General features: G+C 38.9%; 2 protein-coding genes and 1 long non-coding RNA gene across 6 annotated transcripts; 2 read left to right on the top strand and 1 right to left on the bottom strand.

The window, feature by feature from the left end:
- The first annotated feature begins 77 nt into the window (after positions 1-77).
- On the top strand, positions 78-8,795 carry LOC112560461 (MAM and LDL-receptor class A domain-containing protein 2-like). Of its 3 annotated transcripts, none has more exons than XM_025232332.1 (9): positions 78-248; positions 3,324-3,414; positions 3,931-3,995; positions 4,793-4,894; positions 5,590-5,828; positions 6,137-6,224; positions 7,226-7,339; positions 7,494-7,753; positions 8,079-8,795. In XM_025232332.1, exons 2-9 carry the CDS (start codon positions 3,329-3,331, stop codon positions 8,394-8,396), a joined length of 1,272 nt encoding a protein of 423 aa, XP_025088117.1. In that variant the 5' UTR covers positions 78-248; positions 3,324-3,328; the 3' UTR covers positions 8,397-8,795. The 3 variants fall into 3 exon arrangements, with proteins under 3 accessions (XP_025088117.1, XP_025088118.1, XP_025088119.1); XM_025232333.1 differs by lacking the exon at positions 78-248 and adding an exon at positions 1,717-1,790; XM_025232334.1 differs by lacking the exon at positions 78-248 and adding an exon at positions 2,919-3,041.
- A 3,578-nt stretch (positions 8,796-12,373) lies between these two features.
- On the top strand, positions 12,374-20,766 carry LOC112560458 (arylsulfatase B-like). 2 transcript variants are annotated; one of them, XM_025232328.1, is made up of 13 exons: positions 12,374-12,647; positions 15,993-16,104; positions 16,210-16,261; positions 16,556-16,659; positions 17,126-17,232; positions 17,608-17,672; positions 18,109-18,210; positions 18,546-18,609; positions 18,869-18,966; positions 19,271-19,410; positions 19,631-19,689; positions 20,071-20,313; positions 20,505-20,766. In XM_025232328.1, the coding sequence occupies exons 2-13, from the start codon at positions 16,025-16,027 to the stop codon at positions 20,675-20,677; spliced, it is 1,287 nt and encodes a 428-aa protein (XP_025088113.1). In that variant the 5' UTR covers positions 12,374-12,647; positions 15,993-16,024; the 3' UTR covers positions 20,678-20,766. The 2 variants fall into 2 exon arrangements, with proteins under 2 accessions (XP_025088113.1, XP_025088112.1); XM_025232327.1 differs by lacking the exon at positions 12,374-12,647 and adding an exon at positions 15,044-15,361.
- Positions 20,767-21,331: 565 nt separating this feature from the next.
- On the bottom strand, positions 21,332-22,658 carry LOC112560463. The gene is made up of 4 exons (XR_003098536.1): positions 22,597-22,658; positions 22,218-22,294; positions 21,797-21,977; positions 21,332-21,521 (listed from the first exon to the last, which is right to left on the bottom strand). It is a non-coding gene; the product is annotated as an uncharacterized LOC112560463 (long non-coding RNA).
- Between the last annotated feature and the right edge of the window lie 4,193 nt (positions 22,659-26,851).

Raw genomic sequence — 26,851 nt, forward strand, 5'->3', positions numbered from 1 at the left:
CAAAACAAAACAAAAAACCCACAGATAAAAGCCCCGGTTACCTGGAGCTAAAGGTATCTGACATGTCATCAAATGAGTGTAAGGTGTGTGAGTGTTTGTCGACAGATTGCTCTCCTTGTAGCCCGAACCTCTCTTGACTGACACCAGTAGTGAATGTATTTATTCTGTCATTAGTTCCTACTTCAAGACTTTTCGTGTGTCATTGAAAAAGAGCTTTTGATAAGACAACTCAAAGCAAAGTTGAAAATGTGAGTATACCAATAACAATGAAAATATTATGTAGTAGTTGTGTTATCCTTAAAATTTTTCTTGTACTTTTCTCTTAGAACAATTCAAATTGATGCTGAAATGTGTAAATGATATTGTAACAGGCAGAGACTAATAAGACTATAATAAACTATTCAACACTGACTATAATATAAAGACCAAAGGGGATCAATAGAATTCAGTTGAAATGATTAAGCACAGCTAATTATTTTCTTTTAAAAGGTATACATATTCCCCCTAAAAATAAATAAACATCGAGACCTATTTTGGGCACACTCAGACTGGTGTGTCAACATGAAGGTAAACACTCGGACTTTTTAACGGCGTTAATTTTCTTCCTCGTGTACCTGCCGCTCGGCTACACACTGGGAAATACTTCTAGCACAGATTGGGGATGAAGTACAGTGATACCTCGGTTCTCGAACATAATTCGTTCCGGGAGGACGGTCGAGAACCAAATTGTTCGAGAACCGAAGCAATAAAACCCATAGGAAATAATGGAAACTGGATTAATTCGTTCCAAGCCCAGAAAATGCCTATTTACTGGCCTGATTTGTTATATAATATGTAGAAAAACATGCAGTCTCAACAACAAACAAGAAATAAAAGTGTATTTATTCAAAAAAAAAAAAAAAAAAAAAAAAAATAAATAAATAAAATGTACTGTACAGTACAGTACAGTAAATTGTGTTTCATTTACTGTACCTGTACCAAACTTTATGGCAGGAGGGAATGAATGTGGAGGGAGGAGGAAGGGGGATGGTTATTGTGTTTGAATTGGAGTCTTCTTCAATAAAACAGAGGGTAACTGCTCTTCGCCGGTGTTTCTGTTCTCTGTATCTTTTGCTGAGAGAGAATCAGAATCTTGCTCTGCAAGTTTGCTTGTCTGATTTCTTTTACGGAAGAATAATTGTCAATTGTTTGCTGTTTTTTTCTCCTTTGCAAAAATTTTGCGGAAAGTGGAACATAACATTGTCATTAAAAATGTTACTGCTCTATTTGCTACCACTTTATCAGGGTGATGCTTGTTCAACAAAATTTTGCGGATTTCTGTCCATTTTTGCATACATTTCATGACTCTCTCCACAAAAAACGTGACTTCTCTCTCTCTCTGCACTCACAACTGATGACGCAAGCAAGGCGCGCTGCGGGGCCCAAATGAACGCCATTTCGGCTCAAAACTCGGCTCATCTCGGACGTTCGGATGTTTCGAGTCCAAATATTTGTTCGGATTCCCAAGACAAAATTTGTGTGGTTTGTTTGGTTTTCGTCGATTTCCTGGTCGAATACCGATTTGGTCGAAAGTCAAGGCGTTCGAGAACCGAGGTATCACTGTACATACAAAAGCTACCGTAGGTCAAAGGGAACACGCCTGTGTAAGCGGTCTTACAGTGTGCAACACACCTGTTGTATGTGATGTACCAGGTGGAGGTGCACCAGGAAGTTTGCCCTCTGTCTTATATTTTGTCTCCTCTTGACGGCGTCCTGCTAAGTCACCTGCTACACGAGAAAGAGGTTGAAAGGTATGAACAGGATAAACTTTTTTTCCCGACGAACTCATAAAAAACACATTTTCTTTTTTAAAACCACCTGCTGTTTTTGAATATAACCATGAGTCACCTCGTTTTTATCCATTCATATATGCAACAATGTATTGATAGACAGTCTGATATATGCATCGACAGATAAAAGTGCTGTGGTCTTACAGATGGTTTTCCAATTCTAATTTTACGAGGATAAGTAATTATCAGATGTGTTTATGCTGATGTTGAAATTTTATGACATATCTCTTAGTTTGAAAACAGAGGAAACATTTCACTTTAAAAGAAGGAAATGGCAGCATTTGATGAGAGCGGCTTAAACTGCATCTGAAGTTCAAAATAATCTTTACTGACTCCCTAAAGGTTTCACTCACTTAGAATGCTGAAAGACATGACCAAGAATTAGGTAGCAGACATTGTCACTACGAACATCCTGTTAAAACCATCCACAGTAAAAGGATCCTAATATCCACACCTAAAAATAGTTGATGAATGTGTTTACTATCGCACGGTGTAGAGCGGAGGAATATTTGTCGCCAGGCGGTTTACCTTCTAGCGCGGAAGTCTTTTGTGTGACACAGGCAACACATGGCTTATGGACTGACATGTATGCATCAAGCCTTGGTCTGCGTGTGTCCACACCCTAGAATGTGATAATGACAGTCTACTGACAGAATAAAAAGTTACACTGAATATTGTCACAGAAATAACACTATCTACATGTATTCAGTAACATTTATGGAAGTCAGACTTGTGTACAAGTGAGTCTTGTCATCTTGAATATTTAGTCTAATAGCAAAGTGAACATACACTTCAGACCAGCGATTTCCGTCATTTTCAGAACCTCGCAAAAATCCCAGCCTCGGTATCCACTATGACCTAAAGACCAGAAAGGATCAGTCAAAATGTAACTGAAATTAAAGGTTAAACATCTTAGAAAGGCATGTCTATTAAAGAGATAAAACTGCACTATGCTACCCCCATATTTTTGTGTCACGAGCCTTCTCACGGTTTATTTTCTTCCTGCTAAAGCCTGTAGGAAATTCGTGGTGGAACACGAAAAGAAGTGCTCAGAACGACACAAATAGTAGTCTACACACTTTCATAGCGGTTCACATCTCAGGGGACGCACAGTTCTTTTTTAAAGTCACCTGTAGAAGGAAACAGCTTTCCTGCTTCTATCATTGGTTGTGGTCATGATAGAATTTTAAGATAAAAAATGCAAATCAGGATGTGAGTTGTTATTTTGCACTGTTGGATAATAAAATAACAGGCATTGTTGATAACAGAACGACAGGTGCAGTTAAGGGAGAAATCTTTTGAGTGTGATCTACAGTAGTTATAAAATGCTTTAAATGAACACGTGAAAAGCGCATAAATTATTGCTTATTGCAGTCTTCTTTATTATCTTCATTATTATCAACGATTAATAAATAATAATAATAAATTAGTATTGCTCAGTGTGTTTTTCAAATCTGATACCTTTATATTCTGGTGAAAAACTCATGTTTGCAGACAAGATGGCGACATGTGATCACGTGGCATGGCGTCGATGGCTGTACTTGGAATATTTGATTGTGGGCATCGTGGGATCTTTGTCACAAAGGTAAGAAGCTTGAGTCTTTGTTGAGACCGAGGACAGCAGTTATGTCAGACAATGGCATCAGGGCTGAAATTTATGTTGAGCTTGTAACGGACATACAGTATTGTTCAGCCAACGACATGTTTACTACAGTCTGCAGCAATTAGGACTTATTGTGACTGTAACTTTTATGAAAGACATCATCTGGAGAGTGCAGGACAGCGGAAGGCAGGGTGTACGATCTGTTAGTGGTTACATACTCGACATTAATATCAGCCCTGACCTTTGACTTAGCAAGGGTAGAGGGCGGGAATGCTAGCAACCGAATCACAGAAATTCCATTGAAGTATAAAGATCTGTTGTGAGTTTAGTGGTTACGAAAAAGAATAAAGTTTCTAAACTCATTAAGAGATATTTATGACAAAAGTTTTAAAGGTAGAATAGCTTGATAATGTAGTTTTAACTGAGACATGTTTCGAATTCTGTTACAATTCATAAACATTTGAACAAGTCATTTGTTATTTTTTTCTTTTCTAACAGACCCTGCACAAATAATAGTGGCTTCATCGAAACCAGTAGTTACTTTCTGGGAAACGACATTGAAAGTAAGCACCTTCCGTCATCAATTACATGTCTTTTTTGGAGTTACTTTGTTACTACCATTGTACAAATATATACAGAAAATAACAAATTTTAAACCATCGTAACATTAGCATACATTATAGTTGAAACAGTATTATCACGAAACTAAAAGTTCTTACACTGATTTTTTTCTTACTCATCATGACCCATTGGTTTCTTAGAGGACTCATGGTCCTCAACCTTATTTACATGGTCACATGGTCACCCATAGAGACATCTTTCTTCAAAGCACACTTTGCGTACTCTCATAAAGAATGCAATTTATCATGAATTCTTTAAAATATAAACAAATAACATAACAAAATCAATTTATGAAGCAATAATAAAAATATAAGTAACTGAGTAAAGGCTTAGCAAAGGCATAAGTAATTACAAAAAGGTAACATAATGAATAAAGCTATGAAAAGTTTTAAGGCAAAGGAAAATTTAAAGTTACATTTTCCTTGAATTAAATTTCATTAAATGTTTCAAGTAAGTGCACGTGTTAAGCAATAACCATAAGCTGAGATTGAATGGATGTAACACAGCATTCACCACACAAGTTTTCCCAAACTATCAAATACTGAGCTATTTCTTGGGCTTCAGTAACTCTTCCAACATATACAACATATACGAACATGTAAAGACAGACACAAATAGTATCGCTTATTACGTTTGATTCATCCTTTTAGCTTCAATTCAAAGACAGTAACTTATTTAAGTTTGAATTTAATTAGCAGCAGCACCTGTTCTCAATTTTAATGACTATTCTGTTATCAAGCTTACCCTGTACAATACGGAGACTGCTCCTTCGGTCAATCTCTGTGTAACTACACTCAGTTCTGTACAGACTATGATGCAGAGGACTGGCGACAAATCGGAGGTAATGTTTTATATTTATGACCAAAGATTTAGCAGAACAATCAATTAATCACAAGCCCTAAAGCAACAGTAACGTATTATCGCGACATTCATTGCCAAAGCATAAAATGTCATCTTGTAATCTTTTGCATGTATAATGTATATTTAAAACTTGTATATCGAAGTCCATGGAGATGTAGGTTTAGTGCATATTTGGAAAATGTATAAAACCCTTTCTTTGCTCACTTTTCATCCTTCCCCTGTAAATAGTTTTGTTTACAGGTTAAGCAGCGTGAGTTTTCCAGAAACTGTTCAAATGGACCTGAGTGGCCGGTGTTTTAATGACTATTAAATTATACAAGTTAACTGCAGCTGTATTTTTAAGCCATTGACGAGCAGGTGACAAAAGCGATTCCCTTTTAATTTTAGGTCCGTTCTTACATGCCACAATTCGCTTTTAAGCAAAGCCTTGCTTTTTACAGATTGTTATATGCGAAGACGAAGCGAACAAAGAAATGCTTTTGTTCTAACCAATTCAGTGTAAGGAAGGTAACATCGGAGAATATTCTCTAACGGGCAATATCTTTTAGAAATCGAGTTCATTTGCCACCAGACTACTGTTCTTCCCTTTATGAAATATAATTTCGGACACGCATGAGATAAATTCTCCAATGCATTGTCAGTGATGTGTATCTCGTCACATTATGTTTTCTGTAGATCACGCTGAGTGTCCGGGGAAGACTGGAAGGTATAACTCCTTCTCAGTCCTGGTGTCGCCGCTGCTCCATATCAGTCACGTGACCTGCCTTACGTTTGAGTACACACAAGAAATACCAGGAACACTGAGTGTTTACCTGGCAACACGCATTCTTTTATTTAGTGTCATGACTGAGGAGGTTAACGAGATACCAGATTTCATCTCGCATAAGATTGAGTTATCAAATACCACTGGTAAGGTAGGTTTGCTGTAAGAGACGATTATTTTTATTTCAACGCATAATTCAAAGGTTGTCAGCCTATTACAGATTTAAAATGTTATTTCTTAGATAATTTTCCGAAACATTGTTGTTACGAGAAATTATTAATAGAGGTAACGACAGTGGGCATTTTTGTGTAAGAAATTAATAAATCATAATCATCTTAAAACTCTATGAAACACTAGGGTAAGTCACTCAATCTGAAAATGGAAGAAAAAGAAAGAAAGAACAAATAAGCTGAACATGCTGCCCGAAGATGCTTCAAATTAACTTTTTAAAAATTTCAGCTTGCATTTCGAGCTCGCAGTGCCGATACTAACAACAAAGTTCAGCTCCGGGGTGTCAAACTACAGCCAGGATCATGCACTGGGCCTGGTAAGTCTACAGAAATCTTCGTTGCCCTGTGTGTAGCTCAACAATGAAAATTGCCTACATTTTGGATGTTAAAGCCATTAGCTGTAAGGGAAAACAGAAGTCCAGATGGTATCCGTCATTAGACATTTCTGACTACGATGGGTACACGGCCAGTGGTTGACTATACGTGTCTCAGGTCAGATCGCTCACATATCTCATCAAAAACGTTTTTGTTTCATGAAACAATCGTTGCCTAAGAAAAGCACTGCTGTGCTAACGATCTGTGTTAACAAAAACAATGCGATTGAGTAATAAAATAAACTTCCTTCTCCATCGTTGTGTTAAATATGGTAGGTGTACAATCACAATTTGTACAGAGGGATTCCCGTGTATTAATCCAGCCTAACGCTAAAGGTAGGAGGTAACCAAAAACCAAGTCTGTTGACCCCCTTGAAATATGTGCTGACTATTCAGCAGCATTACCATCAAAAAGGAAAATAAGCAGGTGTGTAAAATGTTTATGGACGACATACACCATTGTCAACTGTACTGGCCTCACTTCTACTCATTTGTTTTGTATTTTGTCTTCTTTTTTCTTCCCATTTGTGCTTATTAGTCGATAAGGGCAATCAATAACACCGACATAATTTCAAAAATATAAAATATTTGTAATTAAAATAATCAATTACACATGATGTGTATTTTACAGTGTGTTTAATGGATGGTCTTGGTTTCGGTTTTAGTAAATGAGACAAAGGTCTGTTTATAACAATTACTCTACCTTTCAAATTAGTTTCACTGTGTTTATAGAAATCTTCTAAATTTCCGGTCAGTCGACATTGTATCATCAAACTGCCTTCCGTCTAGCTAAAAACTCCCAGTCACCCAACTTATCAAAAAGTCATATATAGTGAGATGTTCCTATATGCAGCAATCTTTTTCGATCATCTGTAATCTTATATGACTGTTGTATATTTGACGAGTTTACTTAAGGTTATTGCATAACTTCTGGGTTCTAACAGCATGTTCGTTTGGGCTCGGAGAAAATACTCCTTCAACTTGTGGCTGGACTCTTGACAACTGGGACATAACCTTTCAACTTATGTCTGAAAACGTCAGAGGTGCAACGAGTAATGGTACTGTAGCGCATTTCTTAAATAACATATAAGACAAGCTTATTAGTAGAAGAAACTGAAGTAATAAATTCCATGTCAATAATCAATGCTAGGTCATAGGTTACTTGCCAGAACCTAAGACAATAGTGTGTATAGTGTGTACTCACTTTTCCAGGATATTTTGCTTACGTCATCTACCCGACTATCAAAGCCACGATGACCACTACCCTGGCTCAGTCAACAGGTTCGCAGACAGGATGTCTGGAGTTTTTCTTCATTACCTGTGGCCGTGAGTGTAGACTACTTGTGTCAATTCAAAGTTTGGACGGAAATCGCAGAGCGGTCTGGGTAGTGTCTTCAAATACATCAACTGTCGACTGTTTACAAACATGGCAACAGGCAGCAGTGCCTCTGTCTTCCTCAGCTGCATTTACAGTGAGCGCTTCTGTTGTTTTCTTTTTATTTTAAAAAACCCTGCATATGTTTAAGTTTAAATTGACAATATGAAACCTACCAAAAAGATAATGTTATTAATAACAACTCTTTTTTTCTGTTCGAAAGCTGCAAGTGTAAACTTGATAATCTCTATATTCTTCCCTCAAATGGTCTGCGACATCAGACTGGACATCAGACACACAGCTGGTCTGTGTCGTGCCATTTATTCAGTTACATTTACTGTACAACTAGCAAACAGCTGTCTACTGCAACTCGATTTCTTTGTTTACTGTTCTTGCATCGTTTGTTATTATTTACTATTCAGGTGATGTTTGAAAATGTACCAACGGACAAAAGCTCGGGGGTGGTTGCTGTGGACTCTGTTCGATACACGACACAGCCGTCACCATCAGCATGTCCACTTGCCCCACAGCACGCTCTGCCACGTGACGATGACGTCATATGGTCGTTGCCGTTGAGCTCTACACAAAGACTGTCAGGAGACATCAGTACGGTGACAGAGTCAGCGGTAGATAACCCACGAACGACCGTTACATTTCGTCAGTCAGGGTTGTCTAGTTTAGTGGATGTTACTGCAGTTCTCCGGTCACAAAGTGGATTCAGCAGCAGTGCCAGTAAGTAATAAAATACGTCTCCCTGTCTGTTCCTCTGTTTGCTTTTTATGTATAGAAATGGTTATTTTTAAAAAGAGTTACTAGACTTTATCTTAATAATTAAGGAACAAGGAGGATAGAATGTTTTTTAAAAAGAGAACCTGAAGAATTTCAAGTAGCTTGTGTCACATTTTCCTCATTATAGTTCTATTTTCAAACAGAAGATAGACAACACGAGCAGAAAATTACTTAAATATGTAAAATACTTACATCATTGCTATAAATATATTTCATAGTTATATATATATTGTGGGTGTGTAAAAATGATCAATTGTTAATCAAAATCACAACAGCCCATGTCCCGAAGCAGCACCGCATAGCATAAAGAATTACATCAAAAATAATTTGAAAGGATCATGATCTCATGATCTACAGGCGCAATCTTGATAGTCCAGCTATCCGGTAGCAGAAACCAAGATAATGATTGCAGAGGAGTGGGGGGGGAATTGGTGTTTTACCCCGTGTCAGCAGCTAAGGCTATATTACAGCAAGGCAGCCTGCCCTGTAAACAGATGCCACGTGCAGAGAAAGAACAGCGTGCCCGAGACGAGAAATGAACTCAGGGCAGCCAACCTTCACTGTATTGGTGACAGGCGTTAACCGTTGCGCCACCGGACCTCTATGATTGCAAAGGAGACAATTAAATTGCAGAATAGTTAGCTGCACTAATTGGCATCGACTTCCAAGATGGCGCCTCATGCAGTTTCAGTTCCTTTGGTCATGGTCAGTACAAACTATTCGCAAGGAAACACAATAAATTCGAACTCTGTCCTTTGCCGGCTTTCACTACACTCCCAACGTTGATTCGACGTAAATTCTGGAAGCACAGACAGATGTACATAAAGATGAGCAAAGAATGCTGCATCCTGTCCCTCAAGCGTGGTAGCCGCTGTCACGTGTTTCCAACACAACCTTTCCACGCTCCGCGTATGACGGTTTATTTTAAACACAAAGAGTCGTTGGTTTTAATTTTTATTTCGTCTGCGTGATTTCTGCTTCCACGAGTTTGAATTTTATTTGAAGAAACAACACTCGGGGTTCTCAGTGGATTTCAAAAAGTAGTAGAAGGTAAGCAAGCACGCTGTGTGTACTGAAAACTGTAAAATACAAAAACGCTTTTAAAATATAGTGATTTGGTCTTATGGTTAAAGTAGTAAAAAGGTAATAGACTCATTAACTTTTTAATTAAAGAAAGATTAAATCATATCCATGCCATCATTTGTAGACACAATCAGTGCTAGTCTCACCAGAGCAAAAAAAAAAAAAAAAGGTTTACAGGTCATCTATGTCACACCAGCAGAATAATCATATTCCTGTAGAAACCAAAATCTTTTTTATTTCTATTCATAACAGTTGTAATTTCCTTTAGAGATGTACTAAGTGTAAAAAATGTTACAAGTAAATGATTTATATAAAGTTTCATGTGTGTATATCTGTTTAGCTAAAGCTACAAATGGATATATCTACAAGTATTCTGTGTACGTATATGTGGATAAAGTTACATATAGGTGTATTTTGTATGTGTGGATATTATGAATTTCTAGGTCGAGTTAGATGCTATGAACATTTGTGTTTGTATATGTCGACATATAACTAGTAAAAAATTTGCAAATACGTAATACACATTCTGTACACCTACATATTTTAGTTAATATAAGAATTTATTATTATCTTCTTAATCTATAAATGGATATGTATGTCGATATGTATAACAATAAAATAAATATTTAAACATGCCATATTTACATTCAGACACTAAAATGCTTGTGCAGATTAATATATGAGCTAATTAAAACATGGAAAGGAAGTACAGAGGGTGATGAAGCCAGTACAAGGTGTGCTGTAGCAAAAATGTCACAGTACCCTGTATATGATGTATCAAGACCGGAGGAGGGAGTTGTCAGGTAAGGTTTCTAGTTCATTGGGAACGGATTACATACAGAAGCTCTCTCCAGTGGGGGGAAGGGAACACGACTGTGTAAGAGGTCTTATAGTTAGCAACACACCTGCTGCTCAGATAGAGATTTAACATAGAGATGAAACAGAGAGATGTAACATATAGAGATATAACATAGAGATGAAACATAGAGATGAAACAGAGATGTACCAGGAAGTTTGTCTATATTTGTCTCTTCTTGACGGGGACTTGCCAGGTCACCTGCTAGAAGAGATTGAGATTGAAAGGGATGAATAGGATAAACTTCTTTTGACGACGAACTCATACAAGACACATTTCCTCTTTTCAAACCACCTTCTGTTATTTAATATAAGCCTGTGTAACCTCGTGTTCATCCATGCATGTTAACGTTTGCGGGTATGTATGAATGAAAAGAGTAATGTATGGATGGACAGATGGATAAGCATGTGTGTGTAAATTTTAGCAGTCGTGCTACAGTTTTTTTTTTCCATTAGTATTTCACCTAGATCACATAAATACATATTTATTGTGATGCTGAAATTTTCAGAGATGAAACACTTCATTTTAAAGGACGAAAATGGAAGCTTGTGTGCAAGTGAGTCATGTCACTAGTCTTAACCGGCAAGTTGACTATTCAGATCATTACGAGGTCGACTTGCACTTGTGACCGGCGACTAAAGACTTATTATGAAGACCTCACACAACGCCCAACCCTCGTATCCGCTGTGACATAAGGTAAAGACAACAAAAAACTAGAAATTCAAGTTTAAGCACTTTATAAAGGCATGTCCTTTCGAGAGATAAAACTATATTTTGTACGCCCAGATTGATGTGTTACAGGAAAATTCCATCTCGAGCTTTCACAAGCCTTTCCGAGGATAATGATAATGTTCTTCCTGGTGAAACTGTAGGAAATACCCAGCCACTTGTTTTTACAGCCACAGGTGAGTGTTGATTTGTGGGAGTGGACCGGCACAACTTACAGGTAGCAAGTTCAGTAACTCCATTTGTAGAGCGAGTCAGAAGCTGAATTCTCAGAATCCTGAAAGCAGAATAGTTTGATGTAAATAACGATATGTTTTATGTACAAATAACAATATAACCTGGTGATATACCCACACAACACATACAAACAGTTAAAGATGCTTAATATGATGACAATTTATGACAATTTATGTTATGTGCTGCTCCTCCTTATAACACTAAAATACAATGTTATTTTCTATTGCAGCATGCACCCAGAGTCTCTGAATGTTTACAACATTAGTAACACCCTCCAGCAGGTTCATGTCAAGGCTAGTTTGAAAAAGTTTTCAGCAACACAATTTTTGTGCAGCGAGAGATAAACCAGGATGTTTCTCTTCTTGAATGTTCGTCCTCTTTTGATAGTTTTGTTGTTAGGCCAGGTGGGCGAGTGTTTGTAGCCAGGAGGCTCGTGTGTCGTGTTATGTGAGTTCCTGTTTCTAGAGCTGGTGTCCGTGTGTCTGTGATAAAGAGCTCACAGAGAAGACAACCCAAAGCAGTCTTGAATGACAGTAAAACATTTTGCAGTAGTTGTGTCAGTTCTTATCAGTTTACTTGTACTCTTCTATTATTCTTCTCTTAGCACAACTCCCACTGATGCTGACGTGTACACGATATTCTGACTGAGGAGCGAAACTGATTAGAAAGTTAGAAAGTTTACAATCAAACACTGACTGATGTAAAAACCAGAGGAGGTTAGTGAATAGAATACAGTGTAAATAATTAAACACAGTTGATCGTTGTCTTTTAGAAAGCGTACATACTCCGTAAGATCTATTTTTATACGCCCAAACAGGTTTGTCAACAGGAAGGTGAACCTGACGGTTTTTCTTTTTCTCGTGTGTTTGTAGTCAGGTGTTCACCCCATGGCGCGGTGACCTCACGTGTGACACCGGTAAGAACTACATTTATTCGGTGTCATTGGAGTTCCTGCTTCAGGTAGTGTTCTGTGTGTCTGTGTCTACTGACTAGATTATGTGTTGAGTGGCAACTCCTTGACAGTAACCAACGGCATGAGAGTAACTGCAGGCCTGACTAGAACTGGGTGACATGGAAGGTCTTTGTCTGACCAAACAGGAAACTTGTGTTTTTTTCAGTTTACTTCCAAGATTCGTCATAGACGTGTGTGTATGTGCGGTCTTGAATATTATAATGTCTTTAGTCGCTGGTCCTCAGTGATAAGTCTACTGTCTAAACCACACGGAACAAGGTTAACAACCACTTGTTCTTCCTGGTGAAACTGTCGGAAATACCCAGACACTTGTTGTCACAGCCTCAGGTGAGTGTTTATGTGTGGAAGCCGACCGGCGCAACTTACAGATAGCGAGTTCAGTACACATTCTTTGCCATCAGATTGAGTCTCAAGTGATATTAGTAGTTAATAGTTAATTAAGTGGTTAATTAGAATCCTAAATTTTAACGAAAGAGCTTACTTTAATCATCTTTAATAATCCAGATTGGTGCATATTCATTTCCAGCATGACAAAGGATGGGAATTTTAAGATTTAAAATGTGTTGCTGTCGTGAAGAAAATGTAATAAAAAGAGTGTAGCCCTGTTTGCCACCTGACTGTAGCATGACAACAAACTGTGTAGAGAGTGGGAGGTTTGATGTGGAGACAATAGCGATCGACAGTTGAACACAAAAAGCAGCTTCTCAGGACACAAGCAGAAGAGTACACTTTCACAGTGGTTCAAATCTCAGGAAACGCAAAGGTTTTCTTTAAGTAAAGATACTATTTTAGGAGGAGAGTGCCAATCAGGATGTGAGTTGCTATTTTGCACTGTTAGATAATAAAATGATAGGTATTGTTCATAGAGAACGACGGGTGCAGTTAATAGGAGAATCATTCGATTCTACAGTCATTATAAAATGCTTGAAATGGGCACTTGGAAATGGTATAAATTATTGCTTATTGTGTCTTTTATTATCATCATTAATGTACTGAGATAAAATATATTTAGTACTCTTCAATCTGTTCTTTAATTTTTTTTTTCAAATTTAGTGAAAGGTTTGACCGTCGCGGTATAACAGTTAACGGGAGGCAACTTACTGTCAATGCCAAATTTGATGATGTCCTTAGTAGGCTCCCCTGACAATGAACATTATTCAAGCAAAATCAGTTTTTTAAAAAGAAAGAAAGTAAAGAAGAAAAGAAAGTCCGAAATATTAGAATCTAACACTTCAATTCACTGCGAAATGTGCTTCTTAAACTAGTTTAATTGAACTTAAAAAAAAGAGTTACTGAAATGGTGGCTTATATTCTAAGTGTAGCAGGACAGTCTATGTCGCTACAGTCTTTTGTCTTATTTTTATTTTCTCCCTTAAACAGTATTAGCTGACCAGCAGCACGGGTGCACAGTCACCATATGGATATTATCGTCTAGCAGTCAGTTAATGTTATATTGTATAATCAAGCAATGGAGAGGTGAGATGCTTGATGAGACCACAGTTAAAGGGAGGCAACGTATTCTTTATACTGTTTAGCAGAATATGATACTAGTGCCCTCCCTTTACAATGACCATCGTTCAAACCAAAATAGTTTTTAAAAAATCAAAGAAAAAGGAAAGTCCGAAAGGAGAAAAATCAAACAGGTCAATTCTCTTCAAAATGTGCTTCATATAGGATTGTCATAATTATAGAATTTTGTTCGAACTTTGCATTAAAAAATGTAGGATCGGTGGGAATGGCAGTTTCATTCTATCTGGCAGAGAAAGAGGAAGAAGATTTCACTTATTAGCCGAGTGATAGTACACTAGGAGTTTGATGGTCGATCATTACTCGACAAATATCGACAAATATACGGGCAGATGCTCCTTCTCGCTCTGTGGATTATACAACCCCGCAAATGTCCTCCACATTCATACACACTGCCTCTCGCTCTCGCTTGCTCTCTCTCGTCCTTTCTTTATTCCACACTCCCAGACCGTTCACATTGCAGAGTCACTGTAGATACTAAAACACATATGCGAGAAGGTCCATGTGGATGTTTAATCACCCACGGGCACTGTACATGACCCGCACAGACTGCAAAGGACACATTCAGCTAGAACTGGGCATGAGACAGACCAGGCCATGGGTCGGGTGGTATACATCAACTACAATCTTGTTCGCCCTGCCCTGCCAACACTTAAACCCACTTTGAGCTTTTATTATTTGGTCAGCTGCTCTCTCACAGCTTTACCGGGAACATCAAGAGCACAGCACGAACAATGATCGAGAAACGCCCCTTCTTTTTATTGTGAAGTCGTTAACGGAATATTACAGGCCGACAGCCTGTACAATATTCTATGGCTCATGTGTTGGATATGGTAAAAATAATAAAAAGTTAATAATAATCAACATCATGCTTTCTTAATATTACAAAAAAAATTTACATTTATATTAGATCTTGCAGCATTGACATAAATGTCCTCTGAAGTAATCGGGAATTTTTCTTTCTCTGTAGCTGTCAGTTATTTATTTACGATGTGGCAGGTTTCCTTTGCCTATTGATGCTTATGGACTAGAAGTGGAGGGTAAATTATTTCACCAGATCTAGGAATACAGTGTAAACGGTGGGGTATAGCCTGTGATTGGAAGAAACGGAATGTGCCTTCTTATAGACCTTTAATTAAGGCGCAATACGTGGCAGAATGTTTGGGAAGCCCTGTACCTCTTTGTGGCGACATACAATGTCCTCTTCCTCCAAGGTATTGTTGGCTGTCAAGTGCTAATCTAATTAAAATGTTGTGAACTCTGTAACCTCACCCTGGTCAACACACCTTATCGCCTGATACTGAACCATGACGTCACGAGGGTTTCCCTATTTAACGGTCGTCCTGTAACTTGACCTGCGGTGAAACATTTTGTCGTTCACTTCGACATTGAATCTTTACCGACCACCATGCTCAAGACCTGGTTACTTGTGACCACTGTGATGGTCCTTGTGTCCATCGCTCAAGCTGTCACCAGTAGTCCAAACATTATATTTGTGGTTGCTGATGACCTGGGTGAGAAAGCCTTACTCTATAGTTAGACCTCTGAAACTATTTATGGCTGTAAATCTATATTACACATTGGAAACTAAAGTTGTGACAATATTTACAAATTAATTTTTTTATATTTTTTTGTATTTTTTATTTTGTCAAGACTATTTTTACCAGCCTTGTTTGGTGCACTACCCTAGACCAATTTAATCACTTCCATAACCCTGCGAAGGATGTGTACACGACACAATCAGATACAACTGATTAATGCAAACATGTAGGTAGAGAGGTGTTAACACTGTATTTACTGTATATAAGATATAAATAAGTTTAAAAACATAATCAATTGTCTGCTAAAAGTCATTTACTAAACTGCTGTGTGTGTGGGCGCGCGTGCGTGTGTGCCATTGCACGCGCAGATGATTTAATGACGCTCAGTAGGCGCATGATATACTATATACATATACTAAATATATGTTTAACCAAAGATTTGCTGGAAAATACCAGAGCACGTGTTATACTGAGCTTTATTAATGTGTTGAACAATCCAAGGGTATAACTCTCTGTTTACGGCTTTGTTAACGCGGTTACATTTCTTTCTTTCCCAGACACCCTTAGCTTTCTGCTCAAATGTATTATAATTATTCTTTTTCAGGATGGAACGATGTGAGCTGGCACAACCCGAGTATGATCACACCCAACCTGGACAAATACGCCAGGACAGGGGTGATCCTCAACTCCTCCTACATCCAATATTTCTGCTCTCCGTAAGTCATGCTTCCACAGAAAATAACAATGAAAACCTGGCTCATTTCCACAAAATGCAAAAAGAATACTATTTAGGAAATATACCACTAAATTGTTTGTTTCAGATCTCGTAGTGCCTTTATGACTGGATATTTTCCATACCACACAGGACTCCAGGTATTTATGTTAGTCTTTGAGAGTCGTTATGTCTAATAATTACTGTTTTCCAGGCATTGAACAAAAATAGTATTATCGTGAACATGGACAAGACCATGCTCCAATCAAGTGAACATTAAAGAATATGTTTGAGAACATTTCAAGACATGATGACACATCAAAACTATTTTAACATGCTCTCTCTTACACACACACACACGTTTACAAGCTGTAATGAGTATTACCAGGGGGAGTTCTGTAATAATCATTACCAGGAAACATTACCAGGAGGGAGTGCTATGATTATGTTAACAGCACAAAGTCATCATTGAGGGCCAGCCCCGGTTTGTGCCGACAAATTTCAAGATGTTGCCGGCCCATCTCAAGACAGCAGGTTACATGACACACATCGTGGGCAAGTGAGTAGTGTGCATCCTTCAGTTCCTTTTATGCAATACATAATAGTTCTTGCTTTTTACAACAATAATATCAATGAAAGCTATGATTTACTGGCAATAGCATAAAACTTAGTCGACAATTTTCAGACAAGGGTAAAGCCATCCCCTTCTCTTCCCCACCGCTCTTCCCATAGTGAAGGAGCAAAGGTCACGGCAAAAGGAACCTATGACCCCTGTGACTTCAGCCTACCAAAGGCAATCTACTTCTTATTGTTGTTGTTATCAACTTTGCTTAAGATGAGAGCTGTCTGTGTCTACTAACGGATCACCACATCAACGATCTGTTAAGAACACAGTCGCTATCTCCTGAAGTGGCTGACTGAGATGTAACACAAGCGGCGATGTTTCGATGTAACATCTAGAGGAAAGATAGAAGCAATCTTTACCGTCTTATGACCGGAGTCACATGATGTCTTTTGTTCCCCAGGTGGCACCTGGGCATGTGCAACTGGAAGTACACGCCGACCTATCGCGGGTTCGACAGCTTCTACGGCTACTACAACGGCATGGATGATTACTACACCCATCGTACAAGTAATGCATCTCACCTGTCTCTGGGGTCGGTGCATGGAATGGCACTAGGCCCTTAGCTTGGCGTTAGGCATCCAGCTAGAACTTAGATACAAACATCAGACTTCTTATATCTGACATCACGTGTGAGGTACACAAACTGTACCAGGTAATATTAAAGTCAAAGTGCATAACACCGTAAAATCGCCAACACATTTGATGAATGTAAAGTCTTCTCTGGTTCGAAACCCGTTTTTTTATGAATGGGGGATAAAGAAATTGTTTTAGAAAGATGTTTTGCACGTATTCTACTTAATTTGTAGAGCTGTGTGGTAAAGTTTCCAAACTCTCCTCCCCACAAAACACAAAATTTCTACAGCAAATCGGTGTGATGTGCAGCTGGGGGATACGACTTCCGCAGTAATACGTCTGTTGCGGAGGATCCGCATCATACTCATTCTACAGTAAGTAAGGATACTATCAAGTTACATCAGTGTATCAACATCAATAGTAAGTCAGATATTATTAAATTACATCAATGTATCAACATCTACATCTGAGTAAGAGGATAGGTGGTAAGGTAATCAATGTTTGAACACCTTAGGTTCTATTATTACAAATTAGCTTTGTATTGCGGTTTATTGCTGATTGTCTTGATTTAGCTTCCCCTCAGTCAGTACACCATCATAATCTGGTTGATGATATCCTCCTCATTATTATGAAAACATTCTAACTAGCAAAGGCTGTATAATACATACCCTCGTGGACTCGTTTTCAATAATGGTGGCTCTTTAACACTCATTTCCTGCCACATAGATGTGAAAGGAAAAGGTAAGTTGAGATTCATTGTCTAAAAATATCAGGATATTAATAATTTTGTTGATATTTGTTTCTTTTCAGTATCTTTTCACTGACCAGACGATCAAAGTGATCGAGAATCACGACAAGTCCAAGCCCCTGTTTCTCTACCTGCCCTTCCAGTTGGTTCACTACCCGCTGCAGGTAAACTTGTGGCAGGAACCTGTGTCAAATGATAGATAGAAAGGGCTGCTGCCCCTCTGGAATGTTTGCCCTTCGTCATGAAACCCAGTAGATGACTGTTACCAGACCAACGGCCTGACTGTTTATATACTTCTACCACGGATATATAACAGCTTTAACATAACAAATATTAAGTCCTAAATGTCTCGCGACGGCAACTAAAATGACGGTTAGAGATACAAGAGGCTTGCTTCTATAAGAAGCTGAATGTTATGTTCGCACAAAATAAAAATGACCATGTAGTGAATGTTGAGATCAGGAAGATGGTATATACATTGTGTGTGTGTGTGATACAGGTTCCCCTGAAATACGAACAAATGTACAAACACGTTGCTTCCAAACGGAGACGCGTTTACAGCGGTGAGTATTATTACAGGTAAATATTAGTTTGTTGTGAGGACACTTACACTGAGCTGGGTGAGTCTTGAGGTGACAGGTAAGTAGTACTGAGGTGAATGTAAGCCGCGGGCAAAAGCAAACAACCCGTAGGGTAGAACACTTACCTCTGAGCCCACCTCATGCAGTGAACTCCCCACACACCCTACTTGGCAGCTGACCCACCGACATGTTGCTTTCTTGGCTGGTTTATGTGTGGTTTATTGAGTTCACGCTTCACCAGGGATGGTGTCCATGATGGACGAGGCATTCGGTCAGATTACCGAGGCGCTGGACAGTGCCGGACTGCTGGACAACTCGCTGATCATCTTCACCACTGACGTGAGTGTCACGTGCACCCCGGGTAACACTTAGGTCTGAGGAAGGACAACTCTTGTGACTGGATTATGGTACTATGGTGACTTGAGTGAGTGAGTGAGTGAGTGAGTGAGTGAGTGAGTGAGTGAGTGAGTGAGTGAGTGAGTGAGTGAGTGAGTGAGTGAGTGAGTGAGTGAGTGAGTGAGTGAGTGAGTGAGTGAGTGAGTGAGTGAGTGAGTGAGTGAGTGCTTGATTGTGTTTCTCAACTACGTGTTGGAGTGCAGCACAGCTATCTATATTTTAAGTTAAAACCCGAATTTGTTTTCAGAATGGCGGATCAGTGCCACATGGGGGTAACAACTGGCCACTCCGGGGTGGCAAGACAACATTTTGGGAAGGAGGCACCCGGGGTGTGGCTTTCGTATGGAGCAGAAACCTGCTGGAGCGGACTGGCTACACCAACCATGAGTACGTGATGCTCACAAATATGTCTGCTCACCTGTACATGTTATGTTTGTGTCTGTGATATGATGCACACCGACAGATAATTCACGCAGTGTAATTTGTATGTGGTTAGATAGGTAACCCGCAAACATAATCACACTGTAGTGACATTGTAGACAGACAGACAGACAGACAGAAATAATACACAATATGAACTTATATTCCGACAACGTTTGGTCTCCAGGATGATACATGCTGTGGACTGGTTCCCCACCATTCTACATCTCGCTGGTTTACGCCCAGGTAAGAACATTGTCTTCACCTTAGACCACCTACAGTGGATACACCAAAAGCAAAAAAACAGACTGAATCACTCCTTCCTTAACTTTCCCTTGACTGGAAGTGGTCGTTGAAGGTGGCGGGGTGGGGTCGAGTGGATTGCAAATTAGACAGGCGTGGCAGGTGACAAGATCCATCTTCTTGGACGATAGTGAGCACGTGACGATCAGTCTGCTTCTTTTCGTTATCAAGTTCTACTCCCTGTGGTGTCGATTATGAAGGTTCTTGAAGGACAGTCTGGACAAAATGTGAAAACTGAAGGTCTAAAAAGCATTTTCTATTTATTTGATAAAAGACACACTGAAATAGTTTGTCATGAAAAACTGTATAACTTGTTGATGACAGATTCTAACATCGACGGCGTCAACCAGTGGGAGATGCTGAGGACTGGCGCCCCGAGCAGCAGAACCGAATTTGTCTACAACATCGACACCATCATGAACAGCTCCGCCATCAGATACGGCGACTACAAGCTGCTGACCGGCTCTCCAGGCAGCATCAATGACTGGTATCCCATTCCCACACAGGACAACACAATTTCCAGAACAAAGGAGGCGACATGGAAGCCCCAGCTGTACAACATACGAAGTAAGTCACTGGGTTGTGTCTACAGGACATAACGACAAGAACTTTGTTGGTTTATAAGTAATGAACAATATCGAGAACTGTCTTCTTAAGTTCATTAGCTTATGCTGGATTGAAGTACATAAATAAAAGACAGTTAAAATGAACAACCTGTGGAGGGTAACAACCTGCCTGACAATGTGGTTTCCTGTCAGATGACCCACAGGAGCGGAATGACCTGGCACAGAAGCAACCTCAGATATTGAAGTTCATGATGAACAGACTTTCTCGCTGGATGGCCAGCGGTGTGAAGCCACAGACCTCCCCTGTTGACCCCAGGAGCAACCCAAGGAACTGGGGAGGAGTCTGGACCCCCGGGTGGTGCTAGTTTCCTGAGTTTGAACTCGACTGGCGATGCAATCAGACCTTGTCTCCTCCATGTATCTTGAATCATGAATGAAATTGTTTTTACTACTCGCTTTGTGTCGACAATTTGTGGAAGCTTGTCTGACTGCAAACCTGTGTGCATGAGAGAGAACACATCTGCCGTGAGATGGTAGAGGTACTGACAGTGTGATTAGCTAGAGAAAACCGCAATTATAGCCTCGGGCTATCTTCACCTACCCATTCCCAGACGTCCGCGACATTTTTTGACTTGAATATATAATATATTAAAATATATAAGTTTCTTTATTACCGCATATATTTTCTAGAGATTTATTCGAGACAATAATGTGTACTAGAATTTTGTAGTCGCTCATATCATACAGAACATTTTTTCTTTCTTGACACATTGAAAACACAAGGAAAGAACTAAGAAAATCCCTTTAGTGCTCAAGAATATTGGGAAGTTTTAAACCTTTGCTTTTAATTCGCTTTATTAGTCGAAAAGATGTTTATACAAATGTGCTTCGTGTCTCTTTCTAACCTCATCTGTCTTCCACCTCCACTTTCCGGTATTGTTGAATAAAGTAACACGAGTTATCTTACACGACACAACTCACTCAACATAACATTACCATACTCGTCTTGTTTTGTGATATCTTTATTCTTTATTAGATCGTTCGAAGTTCACACTTTTAGAACTTTCAAACAAGGTGCATCATGACATTTCTGCAGAAAATGCCTTTAGTCCTGGGGAAATTCTGTCAGCAGCGCTCCAACCTCTGACCTTTGACATCTGACATCACTGCTCCCTAGGAATGGATTCCTCTTCTGATGGTGGTTGAAACCTTTTTAACAATAAATCAGTTGCTTAAATAAGTTTAGATATTGTAGTGTTGTGCTTCAACTATACAAATTAAAACTCAACTACCAGACTGTGTAAACCTTTCATGAAAGATCCCTTCAATGTAACGAAGTACTTAAGACATAAACTCTTTACTTCTTTACAGGTACATTTCACCAATTCATCAAGAGCCCTGCAAACATTTTCGCTACTTCACCTGGATACGAACCTGTGACTATTCTACCTGTAATGTGTCACCTCTCACAAACACTCACATACCGTTTGATTGACACTCTTTTGTTTTTCGACAGCAAAGATACCGGGTATGGACCAGCTTTCCTGCTCACTACCCGCTTTGCTGTAAAAATATCTTCTTTCGCCTTTCTTTTTATATTCGCCAGCGAATTAGTCAGGTGTTCACCATTGGTCCCCGTAATACTGTCTATAAACAAGCCTTCAGCTGTAGTAACAGACAAACATATTTAGTACAGAACGTGTGGAAAATATGACAAAATAAACTATTGTTATTACTACTAGTACTTATAGTCATAATCAACGTAATAATCATAATAATAAAAGAAAATCATAAATCAAAAATGATCCCATGAACTTCGTGCTCGGGTTCAGGAAGTAAGCATTTTGGGGAGGAGGCTGATAACAAAGTAGAAAAGACAAAGGCCGATGAAAAGTGATGACTTACTGTATGGAGCAGACAGCGCCACCAACAGGCAGACAACGATGACCAGTCGCTGCATTGTGGATCTCGAGGACAAACTGCTGCAAGTGCGAGAAGAAAAGAAGAACTAAGCCAGTATTCATCCACTTAGCCAACGTTCAGTATGATAACAGGAAGCCACAGACAAATAATTGTTGTATGTTGAATGAAAGAACGAGTGTCAGTGACAATCTGTTGTCTCAGGTTGCTGTGTCCTGACACTGATGGTGCTCTACACAAACCTCTACTTAAACTGTCAATTCCGTTATGCAATTTATTTAGATTTTTTTTCCAAAATTTGAACTTATTTTCATCAACATTATAAAAGTCAAGAGAATAACCAACTAACAAATATCTAGCTTACCGTTTTGCCGAACACGAGAATTCTTTGCGGAGAATCTTCAGAAGTTAGAAGACGGCGAGCAGTGGTTGAAGTCTGAGTGATGATGCCCGGGCTCTCTGACTTAAATACAGTTTGGCTTCTTTGATGTGAAAGTAATTGGCAGGTAGGGGAGGGGGTAACCCACACCTGCCGACTGTGCTTCCTGACTTTCACAAAAACATTGTCTCCTCCCGCTCGCATTGTGCATCCAAAGCTTCTTATGGTCTTTACAACTGTAGTTCTTCATCCTGTCACAGGTGGTAAGTCTGTCTTACTCAAGGTTGAGCAGACCATCATGCAAAGGGAGGGAGCGACGACTTGTTTGTAATGTTTGTCAAAATTTCATACTAAGCTAAACTGAAGATAACTAACATTAGGCTAGAAGTAACATCTCACTGGATTTCACTGTAAGTAGTGACTATAGTTCTCAGTAATAGTGCTCTTATAAAAGTAAACTGAAATAATAGTAAAATAAATTCTATTACTGTTAGTATGTTTGGAGCCACACCAAAGTAGTGAGTTCTCTTTGTGTGTTTACATGCTTGAATGTTTGTCTATATCCTAATTTACAAGACTAGCATGATTAACAGTCTGTTTTCTTCCTCCAGACGATATTTGTCAACGGATGTTACGTGGAGGTTGTAACTATGACCACCCAAGTATGAGAAAACAGGGTCCGGGTGTACAATTCCTCAAGCTGGATGCAAGGTCCAGTTGTCAGGATGACTATCAATAAAATAATGAAAACTTAGCTGACTGACTATCGTAGGCTTCAGTTTGTACAAGCATTATGTAAAAAATAGAAAACAACTATTAATTTAGCAGAGCTGCTAAAGGAGCGTGGAGAAGAATGAAAAGTTATTAATACCCTGTGCCAGAAAATGTGAAGAATAATAATGGTCTGAGTAATGAATGACATCATTAGTCAACTGCTACACAATGTCTTACAGACAACAGTGTCGCAGTCCTCATTTCTCGTTTCTGATTTCTTTTCACAAAAATATGCAAACTTCGTTTTCTTGTTCTTCTGACTAAACGAGGTCTCGCTTACTAGACTGCAAACTAGATACGCAGACATTATCATACCTCTACGAACTGTTCTCTTGACGACAAAGTGTTTGCTGCAATGTCCTTTGTCAGAATACTAGTTGTTTACATACCTCCATCTGTATGAAGACAGAATAATGCACGGTTGTCCACAAGAGGCAGCGCCGATGTGTTTTAATGTCTGTCCCCGAGTGAAGTCATCAGTGACTTTTTGTTTTTAGATAATTTGTGGAATATAAATATATATTTCTTGGATTAGTGCAAAAATTGATCTTGTGCCGGACTGTAAACTCTAGGATTCTTCTGTTTACAAACAATCTGAGAAAACGAAACTTTCTATTAGACTACTTGATAATTAGAGTTGAGTACTTAGTACCTTTCGGGATGTCCAGTAAGAATTATTTTTTTCTTCAAAAACTATCTATAACTTTATTTAGTACTTTAGCCAATTTTTTAATACGATTAAATGTATACAGGACATGCAAGTGGAATTTTTTAAAGAAAAGAATTCACAAATGTTCAGAATGAGAGCGTCTGTGACACACGTTAGGTCGTTTTTAAAGACTAATTTGCTCTCTTTTTGTGTATATTTATTTCTATTCCCCTTCACCTTAACGGCTGTATGGGGGACCAGCCCACGATGTTCTTTTTTCCTTCTTGTAATGCCCTCTGGTTATTGTCGTGTTTGGTTGTCTGCTGAATACTCTGTGCTTTTAGTTGCGCTCGACTGTTGCTTTTCTGGATTGTTTTCCAGAGTCTGTGCTCCATTGTTGTCTTCTTTATTGTCTAACGGTCGCAAGCGTCATGTCTACTCTATCTAACTCCGGATTTACGTTTACTGGATTAATTCTTCACTTCCACGCATATTTTTCAACCATTTTTGCTCTGTCGTCCAGTTTCCAAGTAACATTCTCCCCACTGCTGTAGATTGTGTAACTTTGTGAGACAACAAGCGGACTTGATCTTCGGACCTCTTATATACAGTTGTACCTCCTGCTTTATGTATTTTCCTAACTGCCACTTTACTAATGCCACCTTCGTGATAGTCTTGTTTTTCGTCTTCTTCGCCGTCGTCGTCTTTCTTCTTCTTTTAGGTCAGCGAGAAAAGGCACGGTGACCCAGCAGAAGTGAAATCCGCCACCAACACAGGTACAGCAATAGTTAAATCTTTTTCACAATGTCATCAGATTTAGAAATTTTAAATCAATGATAAATAAACAAGAAAGAAAGAGAGAAGGACAGAGAGAGAAAGCATTTTTTTCTATTTTCCAGACTGCGAACAGCTGTTCACTCTGTTTTTCATGGTAGCAGACCATAATTTCCGTGCACTTTATACGAAAAGGTGGATTGTGGTGACTCCGAGGATAGCAGTCGCAAGCAGACTGGGATTATACCCGATACAAAAGTGTTAACACAAAGTGGCGAAACTACATGATTAAATAGAACAGTTCCATCTTTAGGTCAATAATTTTGTGGACAATCATTTATAAAAATTTTATTGGATGAGTAGACATGGTCAAAGAACGCCATTGGTTTCAACGACAACAAACCGTAAGTGGTCCAATGTAATAGTTCGGAGGTCACATCGATGCAAAAATCTGCAAAGGTCGTCCATAAAAACAACCGTGTCTGTCCTATCATGTACTCGTCGGTGTCCTTCTCTCATAAAGACCTTCCCTTGATTCAGTATTTGCTTTATTATTATTTTAGGGAAATCTGTTATTTCCTGATTTATAAATGCAGCACGAGAGAAACACATTCGAAAAAATACGAAGATTTAATACTTTCTGAAACAAAATCGGTAGATACGATATCAGTATGGCATCATCTTGAAACTTTGAAAGGCTTATGGTTCTCAAACAAAAATCAAAACATATCTCAGCCACATCTGTTACACTCAAGACATGTTGCTCCAGCCTCAGCTTTTATCAAGCCCCACCACCTTCCAGTCCCTGTCCAGACGAATAATAAAAATAATAAATAATGATGGAATAAATACTAGTACAGTACGTGGCAGGGAATCGAAAACATATTCAATCATGGCGAAACGTGCAAACATACACATCTGTCTGTCTGTCTGTCTGTCTGTCTGTCTGTCTGTCTGTCTGTCTCACACATGTGCTCTTGTAATTTATGATTCGCGATTAAACGTGATTCGTGTTAAGATTAAAGGTTATTTTATACCCCATTGCATCAAACTGTAATGAGTATTGAAAGGTAATAAACTCTGAGACACAATGTTTACTATCTCTAGCACAAGGTCAGTGCAGTTGGCAGCTGTAAACAAAACATCAGGCTACACGTTGTGGGCAAGTGAGTAAAGTTCACCCTTCAGCTCCTTTTATGCAATAAGTTAAAAAAATTTTCATAAGGTGAAGGTAAGAAAAGGATGTCGGCACCTGTAAACAAAACGCTGCTATCTTTGTTATTATATCAAAAGAAGGTTTAGGAAGTCTGATTATAATCAGCACAGGAGTGGTGCAAGGAGGCAGGTTGTTTCTTGTTGTTGCTGTCAAAATCTCTTCCGACGAGACTTGTCTGCAACGGCCTCATATTGTCACCTTATCTCCCCTTACAATGCCCGTGTGGTCAACGGCCCAAAATGCTCTTATTATCTTCTGAGTAGGATAGCAGCAAATGTAAGAGAGGTGCCATGTGGATGTAAGAGCTCCAGGAAAGATGGACGCTCCCAATTATACCACTCCCCCTTGCAGGTATGCCTGAGTAAAGAACTGTCACATTTTGTTCAGTAGGAAGTTTAGGTGGTGTAAACATGTCGCGTATTTAAACTGTTGTCATTCAACACCTCACTCTTACAACTTTATTTTTTGTAGATTAATACCTGTGAGAAATGTTTTTACACATATTGAGATGTGTTCCTTTATCACAATCTACGCCATTTGTACCGATAGAGGTTTATGTCAAAATACTAACTCCGATGTACAAACGTACGATGACTAAAAAATATAAAGGGAAGCAACCTTCGACGCCGAATTACAAAATATATTTCGAGTGGCCTCCCCTTGATTTCAGCACTTTCCATGGAAGAAACATTTACAGGGAGCGAAAATCCAGAATGATGAGAATCTGGCATGTCAGGCATTTAGGAAATAAACTTTTCGAACGAATAAAAAAGTGTAGAATTATTTTGTGGATTAGAACCAACGACAGACTCACGTCAATGAATTGG

Source organism: Pomacea canaliculata, linkage group LG3 (genome assembly GCF_003073045.1).
Source record: "Pomacea canaliculata isolate SZHN2017 linkage group LG3, ASM307304v1, whole genome shotgun sequence".
Taxonomy (NCBI): domain Eukaryota; kingdom Metazoa; phylum Mollusca; class Gastropoda; order Architaenioglossa; family Ampullariidae; genus Pomacea; species Pomacea canaliculata.

Excerpts from the sequence above, each read along its gene's own strand:
- LOC112560461 (XM_025232332.1), top strand. The coding sequence starts at position 3,329 with ATGGCGACATGTGATCACGTGGCATGGCGTCGATGGCTGTACTTGGAA. Across the intron at positions 3,996-4,792 it reads TCTGGGAAACGACATTGAAA|CTTACCCTGTACAATACGGA; the intron begins GTAAGCACCTTC and ends TCTGTTATCAAG. Across the intron at positions 7,340-7,493 it reads CAGAGGTGCAACGAGTAATG|GATATTTTGCTTACGTCATC; the intron begins GTACTGTAGCGC and ends TCACTTTTCCAG.
- LOC112560458 (XM_025232327.1), top strand. The coding sequence starts at position 15,256 with ATGCTCAAGACCTGGTTACTTGTGACCACTGTGATGGTCCTTGTGTCC. Across the intron at positions 16,660-17,125 it reads ATGACACACATCGTGGGCAA|GTGGCACCTGGGCATGTGCA; the intron begins GTGAGTAGTGTG and ends TTTGTTCCCCAG. Across the intron at positions 18,610-18,868 it reads ACGGAGACGCGTTTACAGCG|GGATGGTGTCCATGATGGAC; the intron begins GTGAGTATTATT and ends ACGCTTCACCAG.